Below are 25,174 nucleotides of genomic sequence, written 5' to 3'. Positions count from 1 at the left end.
CTCCAGGCCCCAGCGTTCCAACTGAAATAGGGGAGGCATGATTGAACAATGGCTGCCAGCCATGCTGAACCCACAGCACCACCCCTGGATGTTGCCTTGCATGGAGGGAGAATAAATAACAGACTGTGACACTTGCACTTCGATTAGTTGATTAGTAGTGTATGATAGCAATAAATCAACAAAAGGATCAATGAGTGCATTTCTGGCTCTGGTCACACCCCTCATTCTATGATGTCATTCTAATGGTATCATGTTGTCCAGGTCATGGAGGATGCCATCAGACTGAACAATGCTGTGGACACTCATCCGGAGTATTTTAAGGATGAGGAGGAAGTGGAGGAAATTCAGGAGTCACCATAAAACGCGAGGTTTTTTCTGCCCTTTATCCCCGTCCCTCTTCTCCACTGTTTCTCCCCCCTCTTCCTTTCTCCCTTTTCTTTTCCTCATTCAAGTCAGTCCCGTATCTAGCGAGTGAAAATAAAAAATATAAAAAATAAAAAATAAGATGCAGCAATTTTACGAGGAAAATACTAAAAAACGAAGACAAAGCCAATGCTGCAGACAGAAAGTTAGAAGAGGTCATTGAAATGTATGATTCCAAAATAAAGCTTAAGAGAACAGTAAAAAATAGTAGTGTGGCCGTCAATGCGGTTAAAGAACGCGAGGAACAACATCAATCCTCGCAGTGTGGATTGAGGGTCTTTTGACCTGTAATACAAAGTTACAGGACCAAACTGAAGATTTAACAGATGAGAGAGCAAATGGGCAAAGCGAGTGAAAATAAACCATAAAAGATGAATCAAATAGACCATTACGGCAAGGCTGGGATGGTCAATTTGGTAAAGTAAATCCGTTGGGCATCTTTTCTCGCCTTCAGACAATAATTCTGATGGCCAAAGAACCAAACGGGACAGGCAAAAAAAAAGAATAAAATGCACTTGAGTTTGAAGTTGAGGAATAACTCAAAAGAAGCTATATGACAAGGGAGTGAATTATGGAAAAAAGAAAAAGTGATTGAAGTAGTTTTAAAAGAGTGACTTAGGAGTGCCCTCGTACTGAGTGATCAAAACCAGTGATCACTGTAGAAAGAAATAAAATAATTTAACAAGGTGGTAATGTTTGAACATGTATTTGTCTTGTCACAGCAACTTATTGAGAGATGACTGTGTGTGTGTGTGTGTGCGCCTCTCTTTCAGGAGAGGAAGCATAGCAGATTTGGATAGGAAATTTATAGTTTAGTGTTGATACGTTGTTGTAATGGGGTTATCTTATGCTGAATCTAAGTATGTTAAAGTGCATAAAGGGGGCGATTGTTGTGTGCAAATTGTGTGGTTTTAACAAGACTTTCGGTGTATTGAGGAGGTGAAATTACATGAGTTGACCTGGGAGTGTCAGGACTCTGGTGGCACAACTTTTTGTTTAAGATTTTTGAGGTTGTTGTGGAGATGGGTTGATTCTGTCAGTTAGGTTTGGGTTGTTTTTGTTTTTAATAGAGGGAGTTTTATTAAACATGGACGTCTAAGAAGGGGCCCATTATTTTTGTAACAGTGCACTTAAAGAAAACCTGTCAGGTGCTTGATGAGCTAATAATCAGCTCTCTTTTTTTTCTCATTTTTGTTCTAAGCAGGCCTGCAACAGTGAATAACAGCGGTGACAAATTCTCGGGAGAGCAAATATAAGGTGGGCTTTCCAGATTACAACTGGCTGAGGAGAAGGCTACCAGTGGGGACCTGATCAGATTGAAAGTCCCTGTCTAAAAGGAGGTATGGGTTCCCCAAGCGAATTCGGTCAGATAATGGGACCCATTTTAAAAACAAAGATTTGGCGGAGGCAGAACAGAGGCTGGGGGTGCAACACACGTTTGGAACTGTGTATCATCCTCAGTCCCAAGGGAAAGTAGAAAGGATGAATCTAAATTTGAAGAACAAAATTTGTGCTCAGACGGGGCTAAATTGGGTCGCATCCCTGCCCATTGCATTAATGATCATAAGATGTTCTGTTAACCAATCCACAGGCTTCACGCCGTACGAGCTGTTGACAGGACGACAGTTTCCAGGTCCCTGGACGGCAGTCCCGGCTGAAGAGAGTATAAAAAGTAACAGAACGCATGCAGAATATTGGAAAGAATTAAAAGCTCTTGTGTCTAGTTTCACACAACAGGTTGCAGCAGGAGTGACCACGGTGGACAGGTCCGACGCCAAGGTGGTGTGGCTGAAGGTCATCAAGCGAAAGTGGAAAGACCCGAGGTGGACGGGGCCATTTGAAGTGAACGCTCGTACCACAACAGCGGTCCAGTTGAAGGGGAAAGGCCAGACCTGGTTCCATTGGTCTCAATGTGCAGTGGCAGACGAGAGCTTGGTGGAGACAAGCTCATCCCCAAATAGTCTACCTGGGAAGTCGAAGAAAGAAGAGAAGGATCCGGGGCGTCTCTTCACTCAAAGAGGAGGTGCCAAAGAGGCGTGAAGCGTGATAGGCTGGGGCTCCAGCCTAGAGTTAGAGGAGAGTAGGGGAACCAAAACCATGGGCTTGTGGGGAGATTGGAAAATAACTGGGGTGTTGGCGTGCGTGAGTGTTCTAATGTTTCTTTGTTTTTTGGCAGACAGGTGAATTGCCCAGACGCAGAAGTCTACCCGCTTCAGAGTCCAAATTGATTGCGTTGCCAAGGAAGGTTAAGCGTGAAGTCTCAGGTAAAAGGGATGAGTGCCTCAGCATATATGGTGGACTAGAATTAGACTATGTTAATGGGTCCACCACTTCATTCACGTTTGATTTGTGCAACGTTTTTATCTGTAAGGGAGCTGACAGTAGCTGGAGGGGATTTAATGTGTGGGTGTGTTGGGATTATGCTGTGAACACATATTGTGAAAGGGGAAGTCGTCCTTATGCCAATTGGTGTCGGAACTGGGATCAGGTAAAAGGTTACACTGGGGAAGATTGGGAGGCGTCAGAGCAGGGGCCAGAGAATGAGCTAAAACTTCAGAGAGATTATAGTCCGGCCCAGAATCCATTGACCTTGTCAATGGGGAACTGGTGGCGTCAAAATTCCTTATATTTAGTTCTGGGTGTGGAAACTGTAGGGATAGATCCAAAAAGGTTAATAAAAGTTAATTTTCTTAGTAAAGCTAAACCAATGAGGCCTGTAGTAAGGGACAATGGGACATCACTGATAAAAATTAACCAAAACTCAGATAGGAAGGTAGTTGCAGTTGACTACACTCGCCTGAAAAGATTTAATTGAACGTGCCACCGGATTCAGTGACAGCAATCTCTGGCTGGATTGGGTGGCTCAAAATGCTAGGGAACAGCATGTAGATGATTGTGTTGCCTGTGCTACAGCTAGACCTCGTTTGTTTACTGAGCCTGCGCCTCTGTATCCAGAGGATGAGTGGGGTTATAATTGCATGTTGAGATTAACTAGAGAAGCTGTGGCCACGGGTGACTGCATCACACTGTCAAGTTTATATCCACCAATTGACAAGCGTACGCAGACAGGTTCATTCATACCTAAACAAAATAATTACACCTGTTTTGAATTTTCTACGGACGCCGTGAAATACACTCTGGGAGAAATTGACCCTAGTTGGTGTGAGAGGACGCTCACGGGAAGGACCACAAATAATGTAAGTGACCCAAACACCATAATAGGTACATGGGCTAGAGGTGGGTTGTATTATTACTGTGGACATCACACCCTTTTGGTGCATGTTCCTTTGGGGAGTGTGGGGACATGTGCTATGGTGCGGTTAGGAGCACCATTGATGCTAATAGGGAGTAGGGTAAAAGCCATTCCACAACATGACACGCGTACATTGACAGTCAGATGTAGGAGACGCATGTTGAGGGAAAGAAGCACAACGGGTACACAGATTTATGACCCGAGAACTGACTCGCCTACCTGGATTGACTCGATTGGAGTTCCCAGGGGAGTTCCTGATGAATATAAATTAGTTAACCAAATAGCAGCAGGATTTGAAAGTGTGTTCCTATGGATAACTCCAAATAAAAATGTTGATCGCATTAATTATGTTCATTATAATTTGCTGAGGCTCTCAAACCTTACCAGGGACGCCATGGTGGGCTTTGCAGAACAACTGGGGGGGGAACATGCATGTTGTTTTTCATCTGCGGTGACGCATATTACTGGTCATCATATGTATGTTACACCCCAAGTATTGTTCGGGGAAGATCGCCGCTGTTTGAGTGATCGTGCTCTACTTCTCCCCCCCCATATATATTTCAATAAAATCCTTGTTTTGACGCACCTTATTGGGACTTTGTAGTCGTTTGTCTTTTCTTCAAAATACGAATCGGGACAATAATAGCGAGTCAATCCAGTCCAAAAGCATAAAGAACTATTTTACTATGACAAATAAAACAAATGAATGAGCTCATTTTGCTGAGAGTGGAGAATCTGATTACTTGCGCGGGAGGCTCCACTATTAGCAATACCTGGTGTGAATACATGGTGTGGATGTGTGTGTGACTGGATGAAGGTGGGGATGAATAAATGTGGACAAACCACTTGCCATGCCAGCAAGAGAAAGGGTTTGCTTTGCTTTTGCCATAAGCAAGGGGAGTGGAAGGCTTAATTCTGGCGATGTTGATTTTGGGTTGCTGATGTTTGCTTTGAGAAAATTTCTGTTTTATTGACTGGGGTTAGATTATGGTATTATAGTATATTGTTGGGAGAATGCTAAAGGGGAAACATTTTTTTGATATAACTCATGTTACCATTAACTGAAGAAACACATGACTGATAACTGTTCTAAGTTTATTTTTATAACACAGATTGGATCATAAGGGGGAAAACTGAGTATGGAATGTGAAGTTCAGGTTTTGTTTTTAGGAAGTTCCAAGGATGCAGGCTGTGGATAGAGCCGGGAGTTCGAAAAGATGTGACATGATGATTAAATGGATTTCATTCCTTAAAGACAGGTTTGCAGGGTCGGAGCAAATATACCTGAGAGGAGGATTGCTGAGGTGTTTTGAGGGATGATATGACTAACTGTATTTTTCTTTTAATTTCCTAAGCTTGGGTGGAGCATTTTTAGTTTGACACATGAGATGTGTCAAAAAAGGGGGAATTTAAGGTTTAATTTGAAATGGGTTTTAGGATTATTTTATAACTTTTGGGGTTTTTGATCATTTAGAGATGGTAAAACTGAAGCAGAAATTGTTACTCTAACGGTCCTAGGGACAGAAAATGGTCCCGCCCGATCAGCGGGCGAAGCCGCTGCTGCACGCCGGAAATGAGGCTTCATTTCCCGCAGGTCTGTCAAAGCAGCCCGCTGTTGCTCTTGCTGTTTTCCAGCCCCGGGTCAAATGTGGAGCAAGGGCGCCACCCGGTGGACAAATAAAATTACAATTCTAAGGCCTCTTGTCCAAAACAAAAACGAAACCTAAGCCGTCACCCAGATGTTAACGGTAATAATTCTGCAGTGAAAAATAGCGTTTATAATGGCTTTCAATGGGGCACAAATCGACCCTAAGCCCAATAGTGTAAGTTTATTTGTAGCTTAGCCACTGAAGCTAATTGAAGGAAGTCGGACTTGAATTTTGAAATAAAATCATATCAAACTTTTTTTTTTTTTTTTTTTGGAGAATTTGGCTATAGTCCATTCAACACTGTGCAAATGGCATGTAATCAAAATTTGAAAATAGCCACAAATCGACCCAAGACCCTCCAGGGGTAAGGAGCAAAATGAAATAAAAAGGCTATACCAAAAACGGGTTATAACATAGGAAATGTGAGTGTTAAAATGAAGTTGGTGTTAACACACAGGAGTTGTTTTTAGGCAGCATTTAGCTATGATAAAATGTATGCATGAGTAATTGCTTATATGCTTAAACTTAATTGATTAAAATGGTTGTTCTCTCTTGGATCTTTTAGTAGAATAGGCGCTTATAATGATTTTCTTGTGAAAGGTGACTTTAGATCAGAGTTAAGGCACTTGCAGCAGCGACAGTTTTGTGTACAGGATGTTGATGATCAGATAAGGCGAGCAATAGGAAACATGCAGGGACGTGAAAGCAGCGCTTAAAATGATGAGTAACGTTGAAGAGTATATGTATGTATGTATGTATGTATGTATGTATGTATGTATGTATGTATGTATGTATGTATGTATGTATGTATGTATGTATGTATGTATGTATGTATGTATGTATGTATGTATGTATGTATGTATGTATGTATGTATGTATGTATGTATGTATGTATGTATGTATGTATGTATGTATGTATGTATGTATGTATGTATGTATGTATGTATGTATGTATGTATGTATGTATGTATGTATGTATGTATGTATGTATGTATGTATGTATGTATGTATGTATGTATGTATGTATGTATGTATGTATGTATGTATGTATGTATGTATGTATGTATGTATGTATGTATGTATGTATGTATGTATGTATGTATGTATGTATGTATGTATGTATGTATGTATGTATGTATGTATGTATGTATGTATGTATGTATGTATGTATGTATGTATGTATGTATGTATGTATGTATGTATGTATGTATGTATGTATGTATGTATGTATGTATGTATGTATGTATGTATGTATGTATGTATGTATGTATGTATGTATGTATGTATGTATGTATGTATGTATGTATGTATGTATGTATGTATGTATGTATGTATGTATGTATGTATGTATGTATGTCAAATTAAATAGAGTCAACAATAAATAAAATATATAAAAATATACAGAGTTGAGACATGTGCAAAACAGTGGCGTTACTGTACAGTATGGAGTGCATAATGTTAAAGTTCCAGTAGTGAAGCTGAGGTGTCTATGAAGTGTTCAGCAGTCTGATGGCCTGATGGAAGAAGCTGTCTCTCAGTCTGCTGGTACGGGACCGGATGCTGCAGAACCTCCTTCCTGATGGAAGCAGTCTGAACAGTTTATGGCTGGGGTGACTGGAGTCCTTGATGATCCTCCCCGCTTTCCTCAGGCACCGCTTCCTGTAGATGTCTTGGAGGGAGGGAAGCTCACCTCCAATTATCCGTTCAGAGCACCGCACTACTCGCTGGAGAGCTTTGCAGTTGTAGGCGGTGCTGTTGCCATACCAGGTGGTGATGCATCCAGTGAGGATGCTCTCAATGGCACAGTGATAGAAGGTCCTGAGGATGCGGGGGCTCATGCCGAATCTTTTCAGTCTCCTGAGAAAGAAGAGGCGCTGCTGCGCCTTCTTCACTGTTTTGTTTGTGTGTACTGACCACGTAAGATCCTCAGCCAGATGTACACCAAGGAACCGGAAGCTGCTCACTCTCTCCACAGCAGCGCCGTTGATGGTGATGGGGGTGTGTACTTCTCTGCACCTCCGGAAGTCCACTATCAGCTCCTTTGTCTTTGCGACGTTGAGTGTGAGATGGTTGTCTTGACACCAGTGGGTCAGGGCGCTGACCTCCTCCCTGTAAGCCGTCTCATCACCATTGGTGATAAGACCCACCACTGTAGTGTCGTCCGCAAACTTCACAATGATGTTGGAGTTGTTAGTGGCTGTGCAGTCGTAGGTGTAGAGTGAGTACAGGAGAGGGCTCAGTACACACCCCTGTGGGGCACCAGTGTTCAGTGTGATGGGGGATGAGGTGATGCTGCCCAGTCTGACCACTTGGCGTCTGTCAGACAGGAAGCTAAGGATCCAGCTGCAGAGGGAGCTGCTCAGTCCTAGATCCTGCAGTTTCCTGTCCAGCTTCGAGGGAACGATGGTATTGAATGCTGAGCTGTAATCTACAAACAGCATTCTCACATACGTGTCTCTCTTCTCCAGGTGTGACAGGGCAGTGTGTAGTGTCAAGGCTATGGCATCATCAGTGGACCTGTTGTGGCGGTATGCGAACTGTAGAGGGTCCAGTGACCGAAGCATTTGCTTACGATGGGGGTCAGGGCTACAGGTCGCCAGTCGTTCAATGAGGAGATGGTGGAGGATTTGGGTACAGGGACGACGGTGGCCATTTTGAAGCAGGCTGGGACTACAGACAGAGAGAGGGAAAGGTTGAAGATGTGCGTGAACACTGCAGCCAGCTGAGCCGCGCATGACTTGAGGACGCGGCCGGGAATCCCGTCCGGACCAGTAGCTTTGCGTGCGTTCACCTTCCTGAAGCACTTCCGCACATCCTCCTCAGACACAGTGTGCGCACTGACGTCATCCGCGGTGCGCACACTGTCCGGTCTCATGGTGTTCGCTGTGTCGAATCTAGCGTAGAATACGTTTAGATCCTCACACAGAGAGGCCGTGGTCTGCGGTGTGCTGGTTTTCCCTCTAAAGTCTGTGATCGTGTTTAGTCCCTGCCACATACTCCGAGGGTTGTCGAACTGTTGCTCCACCCTGTCCCTGTACTCACGTTTGGCTGCTTAGATAGTCTTCCGGAGTTGGTAATGTGCGTGTTTGTAGTCCGATGTGTTCGCGGAGGCAAAGGCGGTGCTCCGTGCCGCCAGTGCCGCGCGAACATCTCCGTTAATCCAGGGTTTTTGATTTGGGAAGGATTTAACTGTTCTGGATGGGACGACATCTTCCACGCATTTCCTGATAAATCCGCAGACTGAGTCTGTGTACTCGTCAATGTCCCTAGCAGCCACGTGAAACATTTCCCAGTCCGCGTGATCAAAACAGCACCGCCCTCCGGGTTGGAGCTTCCTGTTTCAGCTTCTGCCTGTAGGCGGGCAGGAGCAGGATGGAGCGGTGATCTGATTGGCCGAATGGGGTGCGGGGGAGGGCTTTGTACGCATCCCGGAAAGAGATGTAGCAGTGGTCGAGTAGCCGGTCTCCACGAGTGTTAAAATGGATGTGTTGGTGGAGTTTGGGTGAGACTTTCTTCAGGTTTCCCTTATTAAAGTCTCCGGCTGTGATAAACGCTGCCTCTGGGTGTGCGGTTTCCTCACTGCTGATCGCGCTGTACAGTTCCCTGAGTGCTCGGTCAGTGTCGGCTTGTGGGGGAATGTAAACAGCCGTAATAATCACTGCTGTAAATTCCCTCGGTAGCCAGAATGGCCGGCACTTAATCATCAGGTACTCCAGGTCCGGTGAGGTCCAGGTCCACTTATGCTTACTCCAAGCACCGCTGCGAGTTTGGCCGTCAGTGTCAGTTTTCGGATTCGCCTGCTGAGCTGCTGGTGGAGATCCACCCGGACCCAGTGGCGTGTCTAGAAAATTTTTGTTGGGGGGCCAGGTAGGGGCACAGATTTGGAGAAGGGTGGCAGATGTAATTGGCAGATAATGTTTTTAAAAAAAAAATCTACCAACCGTTAACCATAATTCAATAATCCTATAAACCTAATAACCGAATGCGCTTTTAATTCTTATTAGAATGAGATTTTAACCACTATGGTGCAAAGTTTTTAGATACTGCGTTGATAAAGTACAAGAGATACAATCAGTGCTTTGTCAGTGTTTACTCAGCATTCAAGGACAGCAATATTTGCATAATATTTTTACTGACATATAGTGCACATATGTTTTGGGCAAAAACATTTTTGAATATTAAAATACGAACATTTGTAACAAAGAATTGACAAATTAGCCAATGCCAATGCAAAACCAATGCCTATTAAAAAAAAGAAGATAATCTTCTCACAAACTGGTGTTTGATTTTGAAACAGGAAAAAAGTGGGGAAACAACTGAAAAGACTAACATTTGAATAAAACCTGAAAGCAAGTAAATACTTTCTATGCTGCCTTATGGTAAACTTTGGTAATATTGATCAAGAACAACACTGGCTGATGATGAAATACAGTCAGCTGGCATGGTGACACTGCCAGTATTAACCTGCAGGGCTGGACTGGGACAGAAAATCAGGCATTTTGACTAGAGACCGGCCCACCAGGTATTAAAGCCATAAAGACTTTGACTGAAAACAAATGCTGTTGTGACAGTGATGTACACTGTCTTGTTGGTATATGTATGATTTCTATACATTTTACGTCAGATAAAAACTTTGGTTGTAAGATTTAGATAATTATTTAATAAAAGCTAGATATTTTAAATGAGAATAAGAAAGAAAAGTATTTCTTTGTGCCCCACCTTTCCCTGTTAATGCCCTACCTGGCCCCCTGGCAAAACTTTCCTAGATCCACCCCTGCACAGTTGCCAGCTGTCAGCTACATAAAAAAGGATCCTGGTGTTATTTGTGTCTCAGAAACAGTTCATAACTTCCCTTCAACTCATTCATGTGAACTAAAAGGTAAACCTGTTTCTCCATCACCTGTTCAGCTCTGATGATTCAGTAAGGACATCTCCTGGTTTCATCTTCATGTTTCCCTCTCACCACATATCCAAACCGATATCATGACCAGCAGCTTTTACAGCTGTGACTCCAGCAAACATCAGCTGATACTAGAAAGTAATATCAAATAAATTCTAACAACAGCTGATCAAGCTTAAATGTGCTGCTGTTGTTTAGCGCGACATCTGCTGGTTTCCTCTTTCTGGCGCAAAGTGGGCGATAAATAAACAAGGGAGAAAAGCCAATCAGCTGATCATTGATCAGTTTCATGATTGAAGTAGCAACAGGAGAGGCAGGGGAGAGGATGAGAGGAGAAGAGGCAGCTGTGCAGCGTAACGACAGAATAACTCCAGCTTTGTGTCTTTTTTTCATTATAGCGAAAGTCCGGGACAAACTGTGTTCCTTCTCAGCTCAATACGAAACGTGTAATATTTTCTCTGAATGAGGGACCATTCCATTTTTTTAAAGAGCCGTTGGCAACTCTACTAACTAACCTTATGAATAAAATAAAGTTCACTATCAGTAACGTCATAGCACCCACCCAGCTGTATATAAACTCTGTCAAGCTGGCTAGAACCAGTACTAGTTATTGCAACTGAGGGTAAAAAGTCAGCACAACGAAAATAAACTCCACCTAAACTTGGTTTATATCTGACCCAGATAGACTGCAGGTCATAACTTCTTACCTGAAGTTCAGTTCACCTGACACTCGGACTGGCGGTGTTCCAGATCTACTGGCGTTTAGATCAACTGGCGTTGGTCGAACAGATGTGTGGCAGTCTTGCGTTTCAGGAGCTGCTACCGACAAACCAGCAAAAAAACGCCAAATGTGTCATCTGTGACACTTGTGAGGTTATCTCAAACACACTCCGTCAGTCTTGATGCTGTTGAACAACAAAATGTTTAAAATGTGGCGAGTTTATCTGGTGATATCCTCATTCGCGACGCGATCGCGAAAACAGCAAACAATTAACACCACGCCGATGTTGTTCACAGGACAGCAAGAGTAAACGATCGGGAGACTCTTGTCGTCGTTATCGTTCCGCTCGCACGGTTTATTTCTCCGATTTCAGCGTTTTTGCTTCACAACTACAGCGAGCAGTTTACTTTGTGCACTAACATGGAGTCGAGTCAACCAGCGCCACCTCTGGCCAAGTGCCACAGCCTACAGCCAGATCAACCTGTGACACACATCTGCACCACGTTTGAATTCGTGTCATGCACATTTGTACCTTTCAACTGTGTCTGTTTGTGCGTCATGCAAATAAACCTTTGAAAAGAATGAAATGACACTAATATTTCACTAGTGTTGTAACATCACATGTCGTTAGCGTAGTCTGTCTGTGTCTTTTCTCTGCGAACAAACATTTTAGAGTTGGTTGTTATATACAGTGTGGTTAATCTAATAAACATTTGTAAGGAGATGGCAGTTACTGTGAATGTACAGCAGGTGATTAGTAATAAACAGTCAGACAATGACTCTGACAATCTCATTCAATCTTGCAGATTGCACCTTCTGTGGAAAGTGGTACCACACAGTGTGTGTGGACTTTCCCTGTGCCGAAGGCGACTACAAATGTTGTGGGTATTAAATAAACAGTAAAAATTGATCCCTGTTGTCTTTGCTTACTGATTGTTTTTAGTGTTGACAATCCACATTGCTGCCATTGCATCTTTCAACATGTTTGTGGGTAGATTTGGATGTACCCGGGGTAAGTGCAGCCACTCAGCCTCTACTCACTGTGATCATAGCAGCAGGTGCAGATGTGTCACAAGTTAATCTAGTAGTAGGCTGTGGCACTTGGCCACAGGTGGCAGCAGTGGACTGACCCCCATTTGAAACTGCTCCAGCTGCTGTGTGATAGTGGATCTGCTACAAATTGAAGATCATAAGCAAGTTTTGGAAATGAACCCTTGTATTATGTTGAAGAACAAAAAAATGACATTTTGTTGCGGGTCATTTTGACCCGTACTGTGTAAATCCACTCAGAATTATCCAAAAACTGCAATAAAACAATAGCACCTTTATTTTCGATTAGATAAACATGTAGAACACAGACATACAACAGTTAGACTTTCCATAACTATTTTAGGAACAATTTGGTTTTTCGTTCTTACAAACACATTTCTTTTGAACTTGCCCAACGTTCTCAGTTTTTCAATGCTCAACATTTTCGATTTTGTCCACATGATGGACAGAATGTAACGGTGTGCTTTCTGCAGATGTACTTCTTGCATTTCTCACAAAAAGTGCTTGTTTTCAAACAGGAACCTTCCTAACTAAGATTTAAAACAAAAGATTTCTACGTCTCCTACAGTCTCACAAACAGATGACAAAGCAAGCGACACACCTGAGTCACTGACTTTCTTATATCAGAATCAGAATCAGAATGGGTTTTATTGCCAAATGTTGAGCGGGTTTACAACATTAAATTCAAAAATTCAAATTCAAATTCAAATTTTATTTGTCACGTACACAGTCATACACAGTACGATATGTAGTGAAATGCTTGGACAACTGCTCGTGACCTAAAGAGAACAAAAAAGGAAAAGGCTATGAATAAGATAGGAAATAAATATGAAAAATTAAAAAGGGTAAATTTAACTAGGAAGGAATAAAATATAAATTAAGGTTAAAAATGAAATAACTGTACAACAAAATACACAATATAGAACTATATAAGAATGTATGAAGAAATCTAAATATAAATAAATATATACACAATAACAGCAGCTGTACAAGTATTAACCGGAAATGAAGAATATAGTGACCAGTGTTGTGCAAAAACAATGTCCAGAAAGTCCAGTGTGTGTGTAAGAACCATATGTGTGGGTCAGTACTGTGTGGTGGTGTGATTGAGAGACCGTATCGCCTGCGGGAAGAAGCTCCTCCTCAGTCTCTCTGTGTTGGTCTTCAGGGAGCGGAATCGCTTTCCTGACCTCAACAGAGAGAACAGTCTGTTGTTGGGATGGCTGAGGTCCTTCACGATCTTCCTGGCCTTGGTCCAGCACCGCCTGCTGTAGATTGAGTGCAGGTCAGGGAGCTCGGAGCGGATGGTGCGCTCAGCTGACCGCACAACCCTCTGTAGAGCTCGTCTGTCCTGCATGGTGCTGTTCCCGAACCAGGTTAAGATGTTTCCCGCCAGGATGCTCTCTATGGTGCACGAGTAAAAGTTCCTGAGCACCTTGGAGGGCAGTTGGAAGTCTCTCAAGCGTCTGAGGTGGTAGAGACGCTGTCGGGCCTTTTTCACCACGGTGTTGATGTGACAGGACCATGACAGGTCCTGCGTGATGTGAACTCCGAGGTATTTGAAGCTGTCCACTCTCTCCACTGGCACCAGTTTTCCAGATTCCTAATCTCCTTCAGGTAGGCCGTCTCGTTGTTATCAGAGATCAGGCCCACCACGACGGTGTCGTCAGCAAACTTGATGATGGTGGTGGAGCTGGTAGTGGCCACACAGTCATATGTGTACAAAGAGTACAGCAGGGGGCTCAGAACACACCCCTGGGGGGCTCCAGTGCTGAGAGTGGTGGAGGCTGAGACATGTCCGCCCATCCTTACTGCCTGTGGTCTGCCAGTTAGGAAGTTGGAGATCCACTGACACATAGATGAGCTGAGTCCCAGATGCTCCAGCTTGGTGGTGAGTGTGGAGGGAATTATGGTGTTAAATGCAGAGCTGTAGTCTATGAAGAGCATTTTAACATAATTCCCCCTTCTAGTTAGGAGTTAGGATATTAGGAAATTGCTGCGGTGCTTCAGTGCAAACATACTGTTATAAATTAAGCTTAAATAGACATGAAAATAAAAATAAGAATTAAAAGTGCTAAGTAGATAGATAGATATATACATGAGTGCAGGTGGTGATCAGTGCCAAACATGGAATGATGCAGTGAACACAGCGTAGGGCCATGTGTTAGTGGTGGGAACAGTCATATCCACTCACACTCACTGACTGTTTATTACTAATCACTGTGTAACTGCTGTGAATTCACAGTAACTGCCGTCTCCTTACAAATCTTCATTAGATTAACCACACTTATACAGACTGTATATAACTACCAACTCTCCAGCCATGTTGATGGATTGCCAATATTGGCTGGAAATATTCATTTCCAGGGAAAGGACACAGGCAGATGATGCTTACAGGATGTGATGTGACAACACTAATGAAATATTGATGTGTCATATTTGTCCAAGGCGTATTTCATTGTTATGGAAAAAGAGAATATCAAAATCATGATGACCAATTGGAGTGGTGATGTCTATGACTTTGTGTATATAATTTGGAATTTTGTACAAATGTAGGCCAATAAGGAATATATGATATCATTTCATTCATTTCAAAGGTTTATTTGCATGACGCACAAACAGACACAATTGAAAGGTACAAATGTGCATGACACGAATTCAAACGTGGTGCAGATGTGTGTCACAGGTTGATCTGGCTGTAGGCTGTGGCACTTGGCCAGAGGTGGCGCTGGTTGACTCGACTCCATGTTAGTGCACAAAGTAAACTGCTCGCTTTAGTTGTGAAGCAAAAACGCTGAAACCGGAGAAATAAAACGTGCGAGCGGAACGATAACGACGACAAGAGTCTCCCGATCGTTTACTCTTGCTGTCCTGTGAACAACATCGGCGTGGTGTTACTTGTTTGCTGTTTTCGCGATCGCGTCGCGCATGAGGATATCACCAGATAAACTCGCCACATTTTAAACATTTTGTTGTTCAACAGCATCAAGACTGACGGAGTGTGTTTGAGATAACCTCACAAGTGTCACAGATGACACATTTGGCGTTTTTTTGCTGGTTTGTCGGTAGCAGCTCCTGAAACGCAAGACTGCCACACATCTGTTCGACCAACGCCAGTTGATCTAAACGCCAGTAGATCTGGAACACCGGCGCGAAATTTGATTCCCTGGTAGCTGAATGCAGTTTACCGTTAGTGTATTAATGGTTTAATAAAATCACGTTTTTACATCCATTCCAAGGCCATTAACACACATGGGCAGCTGATAATAACGTTTAAAGGAAATATCTTGACGCCGCACTTGTTTAAAATATAACAAGGGTGTCGCAGCTGGGGTTTGATAGTCGCGTTTTAAGCAATGTGGGAACTTTTTCAGCATGTAATCTGAGCTTGTAATACGGTGTTATCACTATAAGTAATCGGTCTGAAAGAACAGACGGCAGAAACTGTCGGAAATCTGGAGAAAGGAGTCACCTTAGTAGTGAATATTAACACATTACAGCATTCTAGTCTTTTTTTTCTTCCAAACTTGAAAGGGCACAAAAGCATGCTCAGACTCTGCTCTCCTGTGTCCAGTAGTCCCAAACAAACATCTAAATTTAAAAATGAAAACTTTGCATATCGAGAGGATTCACTCTAAAGATTTGGTTTATTTTATTTAATTTACTGATTTTTTTTAAATGAATATTTCTTTGAACTGAAAGAAGTTGTACAAAAGGTTTTAATGTGTGTGATATACGGTTTTTACCCATGTAAAAATGTGGTGATAAATATCCTTACATTGAATTTAGAGTTTGTACTACCATTTATCTTGCAGACAATGAGGTTGATGGTGACACAGTTGACTGCGGTCTTACTGAGACTATGGTTGCATACCTTTTCCAAGGATCCTTCAAAAAGCAGGTTAAATTCAACCAGTTTGTGTCAAGGATGAAGGAATCTTCAGTCAGTCTGACTCTACAGACTGTCTCTCCAGAAGACTGGCAACCATCTACTTCGTCAACTTCAATAAGGTATTTTCTTATTTATAATGAAGTTAGTATGTCTGAAGCATACATGTTGGCCGTTATGCACTTTTAGGATTTAGTTAATATGATCATTGTTTCTACCATATGTATTGTTACTGTAGTGTTTTATACTTCAATTCATGCAATAAAAACAAACACTTAACTGTTTTCACAGCAATGAAAATACTTTGAGACTGCCAGCCTCTTTTGAAATTCCAAGATTTCCCAAAAATCTGCAACTAAAACTGGACAACAAAGAACCGTGCCATAAAAATCCAAGGGACAGACACACAATAATCAGAGTTCTATATGAAGCTGTGGCACAGTATACTATGTAAGTTAATCAGGGTAATGTTAGCTTGTTGCTTTAGAAAAAGCTGAATCTGTCATATTGAAAATAAACGCTACATTACTAAGAAACAATAACTAACACTTGATAAAGTTTGTTTGTCAGCAGTTGCTCTAACACTTCTGTTTCTTCTGATATTACAGGTATCCCACAAATTCTGAATATGTGCAAGCTGTGAAGACGCTGGTAACGAAGTATCCTTTCCTCAAGGATCATGAGGGAAATGGTTATGTAAGTTAAATTTAAAATTAGCATAAGGTTCCTTCAAGATTACAAAGTAAAAGTGAAGCTTTTTTCGATCTTGTTTTGTTAGTAAGACAATCTGTAGCCTCTCAGTAGGTTTGTATGAAGTATGTGTTACGTAAGGCCCAAAATGGCCTCCGTACAAGAAAGTAGTAGCTCTAATATTGACCAGTAACGAACCACCACACGCACACTGTAATGGGTTACACAAGATTTATTTGTTCTTTCTCCGGGTAAAACTACTGGCTGAAGACACAACTCTGGCCAGGAATCCAAGGCCCAAAGCCACCGCGGTCAGGGTTGTTAGCCTTTTCAGGCCTGACTTCGTTCGAGGCTGGGTCTCCAGATCACATCCTGGGAGCTGGAACTTCCCCAAAACTGGTCCAGTTTCCTTGTCAGGGGCACAGAGAGTCTCCAGTCCAGTGTTTGTTTTCCTGCCTTCCAGCACATCCACTCACATCCCAATAAGAATGAGTCCTCCCTCCAACATCCTCAGTTTATTTTAAAAGCAAAACCAGGCCAGGTTAAAAATCTTTTCCATTAAAATGTGCACACTTCATCCTGGATCTTCGAGGCTTCCCTGCTTCACCAGTGTCCTACTAAAAAAAACAACGACAACCCCTACTTCCTGTTTCCTCTCCCCTTTATAGAGAAGGGCTCCAATCCTCCCCAATCAGCTGCTCCCTGTATTCAACTCCAAATAGCTGGCAGCTGGACTAGAGTAGAATCTCCACTCCCACATGGGTGTGGCCCACACCTCACATCAAACACAAAAAAACACCAAAGCATGCAATTAATACAAAACAAAATCTAAAGAAATGCCAACCCAAAAGCTTAGTGGGGGATTCTCTCCATCCTTTTCCACCATGCTATACTCTGTAACATATGTTTACTGATTCTTTGTTGGGTGTATTTTGTGTAGATTGTTTTTACAGTAACTTATGTTTCTGTTCAACAAGCACACATGGCATATGTCTTTGAGACGTAAATTCAAATCAGAGCGGGCACCACTAGTCGACAGTGAGGCAGTGAGGCGTTGTAAGGAGAAGTTTGGTTCTACGAGGAGAGGGCAGCCTAATAAATGTCAACGAACAAGTCAGAGAAATGTTTGTCAGGTTGGTGTGAGGGACACCTTGAGCTATAAAATGTTCTTGCCTCTGTTATTACATCTAAAACTAAGGATTAGGGATGCAACTGTACCTTTTTTCAAACCGAAACAATACCAATACTTGGATTAGAGCACTTGCTAATACAAAGTACCAGTGCTAATACTTCTACCTCACAAAAAATTATTAATTGGAAGGCGCTAAAAGAGGGTGAACTAGATTTAAAAAACAAAAACAAAAAAAACCCATTTTAAATATGACTCCAAAACTAAAATTTCAAGTTAACAATTAAGATTTTATGTGAAATTATTTCAGAGTTTCCATATTTTAAATATTGGTTCATGGTATCGGTTAACTTTAACCGATACGAGTTCTTTGTGATGCACAGATCGTGTCAGCTCTAATTGTATATTTAGTCTTATGTTGGGTTTCTAATCTGTTTTGACTTTCTCTTCTCACTCTTGCTTTCTTTCAAGGGACCATGCGTCCAAGGAGAGGATTTATTATCCATAGACGCCCACTTAAAGGTCATACAGTGCCAATATCAGAAGATGCAACCAGATACCATGGTGGTTCATAACCGTATGCAGCAAACGTTTGCTTGGCGGCAGAAAGAAATTGCAAATGGTATGCCTGTGGAAGATGTGTTGAAGAAGTACCCCTTCTTAGGGATGCCTACTGGTGTAAGTCAGAAAGCTGAATTGAACTTGGAAATAGCTGTCACATTTAACATGTTTATAGTAGTATATTTTATTTGCCCTTGACCTTGCTTTCTTCATCTGTCCCTCTTTCCTTTTTTTGTATGTTCATGTAACTTCTTACAGTATTGTTGTTAAATTCTATAAAAAAAATAATTATGCAGCACCATACATAATTAATATCAACTTTAGATTATTTCATTTTCATACACTGTTATTTTGTACTGAAAATGAATTTTTTACTTGTAGCTGTGCAACGAACTCAGGTGGATCCAACCAACAACGGGTAATGTAAGCCAGCGAAGGTGATTGGCCTTACACGAGGGAAAACCCCACTCTACCAGCTCTACCTTGATGCAAGAGAGGAGGCTCTCACTGATGACCTACCAGGTATTTGCTTTTTTTTTTTAACTTCAAGGCTTCCATTTTATATAATTTTTATAGGTAACTGGAAATGCCAGATAAAATGCATGGGTGATCTTGTGTTTTGTTGTTTTTTTGGCAGATCTTGACACAAGGGCTGCACTTTTATTCCTGCCATACGTCTTCAAGGAGAAACTGGATCTCTTTGTCATACTTGGAGAGGTGTGTGTATTAAAATATTTAGTCTATATAAAAGGAAAACAAATGTATCTTTTGTTAAGAGACTAAGATATTGCTTTCCTCTACCTTCTCTTTTGACTTCAAAGGTTCATCCGAAAACCCCCTATCCAACTGTTCAGCTACTTCATGAAGACTGGAAACCAGTGTTCTCCAGAAGCGCTCCAAACATTGTGAAGTTGGATGGCAGTGAAGTGTGCAGAAGCTCGTGTATTTTTGAAGGAATCATCTCTTATTTCTGCTTGTATTTTGTCTTCAACCTTGCTTATCCAAAACATCTGAAGAACACCCTGATTTTTCTCCAAAAGTACATTGTGAAAATAGATGAGGGTGAGGACCGGCCTCTGCCAATCACAGTCACCAGACAAATAAATCTTCTGTATTGACCACCATGCCTCAGCCATATCAGTGCTCCAAATGTGGCAGAAGAACCTTTAGTTTGACAAAGCTTATTCAGCACATAGGACTTATTCATTCCCATGATGCCAATTTTGATATAACCTGTGGACTCAGTGACTGCTGTTCTTCCTTCAAAAAATATGAATCTTTCAGACGACATGTGTATAGGAAACACAGAGAGCAAGTGTTGTGTCCCCATAAAGACTTAGATGAAAATGAGCAGGAGGTAGTCAGTCCACACCCAAATGAATTTGCAAATGACATAACTGAAAATATTGAAACCCCTCCATCCTGGGATGAATTTTTGATAAATTTCAGAGACAATCTTTTCAAGTTCATTCTTAAGTGCAGAGAGAAAAATTCTTTACCGGTCTCTGTTCAGGAAGAAATTGTGGAAGACGTAAATTTTCTGATGTGTTTTTTCAAGGAGAACTACGATGCTTTTATAGCATATCATTTAGAGAAAATGGGTCTTGACGTGTCTTTGTGTCCAGAGGTTAAAAATGTCCTGCATTCAAATGAATTTTTTGAGAAGGCTTCAACAGCTATTCGATCTCCTTATTTAGTCAAAGAACATTGCAAATCAAAGATCAACATGACAGAGCCTGTTCATTGCAAATTAAGAGACTCTGTGGGTCATACAGTTAGCTCGTATTCATATGTGCCTGTTGATAAGGTGCTAAAAAATTATCTTTCTCATGAAGACATAAAAGATCACATTTTTTCAAGTGGCAATTCGGAAACTGATGAATTTCTAACAGATTACTCTGATGGAGAAATCTTCAGACATCATCAATTCTTCAAGGATAACCCAAATGCACTGCGACTCCATTTTTATGAGGATGAATTTGAAGTACTTAATCCTCTAGGATCTAAATGATCCAAACACAAACTTAGTGCATTTTATTACACTGTAGGCAATTTGGACAAAAGGTACACTTCTCAGCAGAGGCACATTCATCTAGCGTTATTGGTACGCTATTCTTTCGTTAAGCGGTGTGGTTGGCATGTTATCCTTAAACCTTTGCTTGATGATTTGGAAAAACTTTCCACTGATGGCTTTACTTTTACCATTGATAAAACTGAACACACTATTCATGCTGCTCTTGCAACTTTATCTTGTGATAATTTATCAGCTCACATGATTGGTGGTTTTTCTATGTCATTTAACACTGGTAGAATTTGTCGGTATTGCATGGCTTCTTATGAAGATATGAAACAATCCTTTGAGGAAGAAAGCTTTGTTTTAAGAACATCAGAGGTTCACCAGTATCATCTTGCACGAATCCAAGAATTTCCGGATGATAAAACAATATATGGTGTAAATAGTTCATGTCCTTTTGACAGACTGAGTTATTTCAGTGTTACACAAGCTTTACCACCTGATGTAATGCATGATCTGTTGGAAGGTGTAGTTCCTCTAGTTATGAAACTAGTGATTTGTAAAGCCCACACTGAGAAGCATATTACAATTAGAGAGATCAATGAAGAATTGCAAAAAATGCCCATTGGTCAGAATGACAAAACAAACAAACCAGTACAGTTATCAGAAAGACTACAGAGTGTTGGTATTGTTGGATCAGCATCTCAAAAGTGGTGCCTGTTCAGATTGCTGCCATTTCTGATGGCAGACCGTGTGCCACCTAATTGTAAATATTGGCATGTTTTTCTTCTATGTCGTGAAATAACAGAGATTGTAATGGCTAAAAAAGTGCGAAAAGAGAATATTTTATTGTTGAAGTTGCTTGTCCATGAGTTTCTCACAAAACTGAAAAGTGTATTTGGGGATGTAATTACACCAAAGTGTCATTATTTAATCCACTATGCAAGACTGATTGAAATGTTCGGCCCTCTACGTTTGTTATGGTGTATGAGATTTGAAAGTAAGCACCAGTATTTCAAAACGTTGTCCCGCAATTGTAGAAATTTTATGAACATTGCTACAACTTTGAGCAACAGACATCAGTTCAGACAGTGCTGGGAGTTTTCTAACAAAAGTTTACTTGGTGAATTTGAAAATGTTTTTGGAAAAAGTGTGACTACACCATTTTTGTCATTACCACTGGAACTGCAACAAGCACTGACAGTCTATTGTGGCTTTTCTGAAGTTGATAGTGCTAAGAAAGCTTTCCAGCGTGTGTCAGAAGTAATTGTGAACAGTGTCAAATACTGTGTAAGAGATGTGTTTGTCATTGATGTACTGCATTCAGAGAAGATTCCTCTGTTCTGGCAAATTAAGTACATATTTAATATTGACACAATGTGGGTCTTTTGTGGAAAAATTCTCATTCCTCTGTTATATGACAACCATTTTCATTCATACAGTGTTAGAGTTGATAGTGAATGGACGTTGCTAAAACCTGGACAGGAAATTGATGTTGCAGCTTATGACACATACTCTGTTGATAACAGTTTGTATGTAACAGTTAAGCAATGTATTTAAGAAGGTAATAAATGTGACAAGTATTTTTGACTTTGTATCTTCAATTTTTCAAATCTTGAGAGGAAAAATGTAGGAAATCTGTGTTTAGATACTGAACCTTTAGAAAGACATTTTTGTACTCCTTTTAAGGGTTCTTTTTTGTACTTTATACTAAGGGTACAACTTTGCCCTTTAAAGTACAGGTTTGACATGTAAAAGGTACAAATTACAAGGGTACAAATCAGTACCCACAGTTTAGGGTACAGAACGGTACCTTAGAGGGTACCACCCCAGTGACAAGCCATTGTACCCCTATAGGTACATTTCTGTACTTTAATTTCTGAGTGTGAATGATTGATGAAGTTGAAAAGCTTAAAACTGAGCTTGACTAGGCCTTCCCCAGAGTCTCCATCAACACCACCTTTCCTCAATTCTTATGATGTATTACCACCAATTGGAATAGGCCATTAGAAGTATACTTCATCTTGTCTCCCTCTATTCTCTTTCCATCACCCCCAACCGGTCGCAGCAGATGGCCGCCCCTTCTTGAGCCTGGTTCTGCCGGAGGTTTCTTCCTAAAGGGAGTTTTTCCTCCCCACTGTCGCCCAGTGCTTGCTCAAAGGGGATCATTGGATTGTTGGGGTTTTCTGGCTTTTTCTGTAGTGTTTTCACCTTACAGTATAAAGCAGCTTGAGGAGACTGTTGTTTTGCCATGATGCTATATAATCTTAAATATAACTGAATTTTCTAAACATCTATTATAGCATCAAAGTAAAACAAAAAAACTAAAGTATACTTCAATGAAATTAATCAAAATGTCTAATCTGGCAAAAAAAAGAAAAGAAAAAAGGTTTCACCTTTAAATAAAAATCCAAATCACAAAAATTCTGATTTTTGTTGTGTGTGGGGGTTTTTGTGTGTGTTGTCAAGTATAAAAGTTTTGCACTCTGTCACGGTCTCGATGTCTGCCCGGCCGGCTCCGCAAGGTTACATATGTTTATTGTGTTGCTGCTTTCTTCCACTCGTCATTCTGCCTGGGCGGAGCTCAGGCCCACGCACCTGTCTGCAATTACGCTGCAACGTGTCCTGTCTGTATGGAGACTGAGAGCTGCCAGAGTAATAATGTAGATACAGGCCTCTTTCTCCTTCTGCTGGTGTTCATGGTTTTATTCCATTGATGTTGCTATCATTTGTAAATATATTTATTTGGTGTTATTTTATCAATTTTCTACTACTGTCGTTCATGTAATTTTTTTTGTATTTAAATATGATTTTTTTAAGTAATGCTGCGAGTTAAATAAAGGTTTCATTGAATAAAAAAAAGATTTAAAGATGACTGGTGGCGGAAGCAGAGCACAGACTGTGAGAATCTATCGCCATCGTGTGGTGCAGAGATATATTTCCATTGAATTTAGACAACGAAAGCTTGGCTCACAGAGCAGCTGCAACACGAACAAAAAACATTAAATAGCAACATATTATATTATATTATATTATATTATATTATATTATATTATATTATATTATATTATATTATATTATATTATATTATATTATATTATAGTGCAAACAGTGCAGGCTTCAGCTCTGGGGAAGAAGCTGTTCCTCAGTTTGGGTGGATTCTGTCACTCACAGCGTTGTTAGCCCTCTTGTGCGCGCAGACTGCAACCCCCCTCCCCCGCCCCCCCACTGTGCGTTGCCCTGATATCTGCAGTGTGAGGTTGGATCGCTCATTTTCATCCTCACACTGATGCCACTTATTTCGGTCTTTGTTTGACATAAAAGGGCATATTTGTCACTTTATTGCAACTATATTTGCACTCTTGAGCTCCTTCATTCACTGACTGATTATAAAGTTATTACTTGCGTTATGTATTCATCCTTTTGAACATAATTAATGAAGCCACATGTAATCACTAAAATTTGTATTTTGGGTACAATAAGAGAGTTTCAGATGTAATGCTGTTTTGTTTAAATTTCACCAACTTGCTGATGCCCACGGTTGTGAGTGCAGCTTCTTACTGTACATGGGTGGATGGTTGTAAATCACATCACAGATGCCAAAAACCTCTCAAACCAAGCCCTCTTGCCGGTGATGCTGTGCGCAACCTCGTGACAACCACATGACTGATACTAACTCCTGAGCTGACTGTATGCTAACATGCGCCACAAATAAGGGTCATATTTGGATTTAAAACAATCACCGAGAAGCTTCCACTGAATGCTACTTTCCCCTGCATGACACTGAAATCATTAACACATACTAACCCTCCATACCCTGTAGGAAACTCACTTGCTTGGAATAACATTTCAACAGGGAAAGAGTTGAGAGCAAATGTCCTTCTCTTGAACCTTCTGTCAGTCAGACAAGTGTAGCTTGGGCTTTTCTTTGCACAGGACAGGATTAACAATGGCGACATAAACGAGCTAAGGAAGCATAGAAACTGCAGAAAGGGCGTATGGCTCCTGTGTCAGTGAATCCAAACTACCTCTATGTTTGAACAAATCCAGTTACACAGCTCAAGAAAATATTACTCTAACGGAAGAAAAAGGCAGTATGTGTCTCAGTAGTACTAAAAAGCTATTATATCAAAACGTAAAGGGAAAACAGTTTGATGAGCTGTATAGTGAACTGAAACTGAAACAAAACGAAGCCTATCATTAGGAATACTGACTTTTTACAACTTCAGTTCTTTTTTCACTCAGTAGGTAAGAGATAAGATAAGATAGAACTTTATTAATCCCTCGGGTGGGTTCCTCTGGGAAATTCGACTTCCAAAAAGCACAGCAACGACCGAAGTTACAGTTACAGAATTGTTATATATATATATATATATATATACACACACACACACACACACACACACACACACACACACACACATATATAAATACAGAGACAAATATAAATAAAATATACAAAGGGGATAAATAGAATAAATAGGAATAAAAAATAAAAATACAAGTGAATTGCACATTTCAAGTATTGAGTCTATTGCACTGTTGACTATTTACAAAAAGTATTGCACAAGGTATTGTACAGTGAGGTGAAGAGGCACTACAGCTTAGTTGTTCCCCCCTCCTTTGTCCTCCTGTTTCCCCTCCCTCTCCCCTCCCGAGAGGAGTTAAACAGTTTGATGGCGTGTGGGACAAAGGAGTTTTTAAGTCTGTTAGTTCTTGTCTTGGGGAGAAGCAACCTGTCACTGAACAGACTCTTCTGATTGTTTATGGCCGTGTGCAGAGGATGCCCAGCATTGTTCATAATGTCCATCAGTTTCTTTAGGTGGCAGCAAACTACAAACAATGGTTGCATTTTACACTCATCCGTTTTCATTAGAGGCAGAACCCAGAAGCAC

At 41.1% G+C, this 25,174-nt stretch overlaps 1 protein-coding gene and 1 pseudogene across 15 annotated transcripts in view; both read left to right on the top strand.

The window, feature by feature from the left end:
* The window catches only part of LOC309704384 (uncharacterized protein), a 111,248-nt gene that overhangs the window by 5,693 nt on the left and 80,381 nt on the right, over nucleotides 1-25,174 (top strand). For 8 of the 14 annotated variants that reach the window (XR_014276216.1, XM_082529511.1, XM_082529510.1 and 5 more), the window contains one exon: nucleotides 262-633. Coding sequence is in view for 7 of the 14 variants with exons in the window: in XM_082529511.1 (XP_082385637.1) it covers nucleotides 588-633 (46 nt within the window). In the remaining 7 variants the exon portion in view is untranslated. Of the gene's footprint in view, nucleotides 1-261; nucleotides 4,267-25,174 lie in introns of those variants that run through there. The other 6 variants (XR_014276218.1, XR_014276219.1, XR_014276220.1 and 3 more) reach the window with 6 other exon arrangements.
* Nucleotides 16,626-21,869, top strand: LOC309704910 (sterile alpha motif domain-containing protein 3-like; annotated as a pseudogene). Its single transcript has 5 exons — nucleotides 16,626-17,708; nucleotides 18,176-18,382; nucleotides 18,647-18,787; nucleotides 18,903-18,982; nucleotides 19,087-21,869. The product of its transcript is annotated as a sterile alpha motif domain-containing protein 3-like (transcript).

The sequence above is a fragment of the Aulonocara stuartgranti genome, assembly GCF_965226115.1.
Source record: "Aulonocara stuartgranti genome assembly, chromosome: 4".
Classification (NCBI taxonomy): domain Eukaryota; kingdom Metazoa; phylum Chordata; class Actinopteri; order Cichliformes; family Cichlidae; genus Aulonocara; species Aulonocara stuartgranti.
This window is presented reverse-complemented; position numbering and strand designations above follow the sequence as displayed.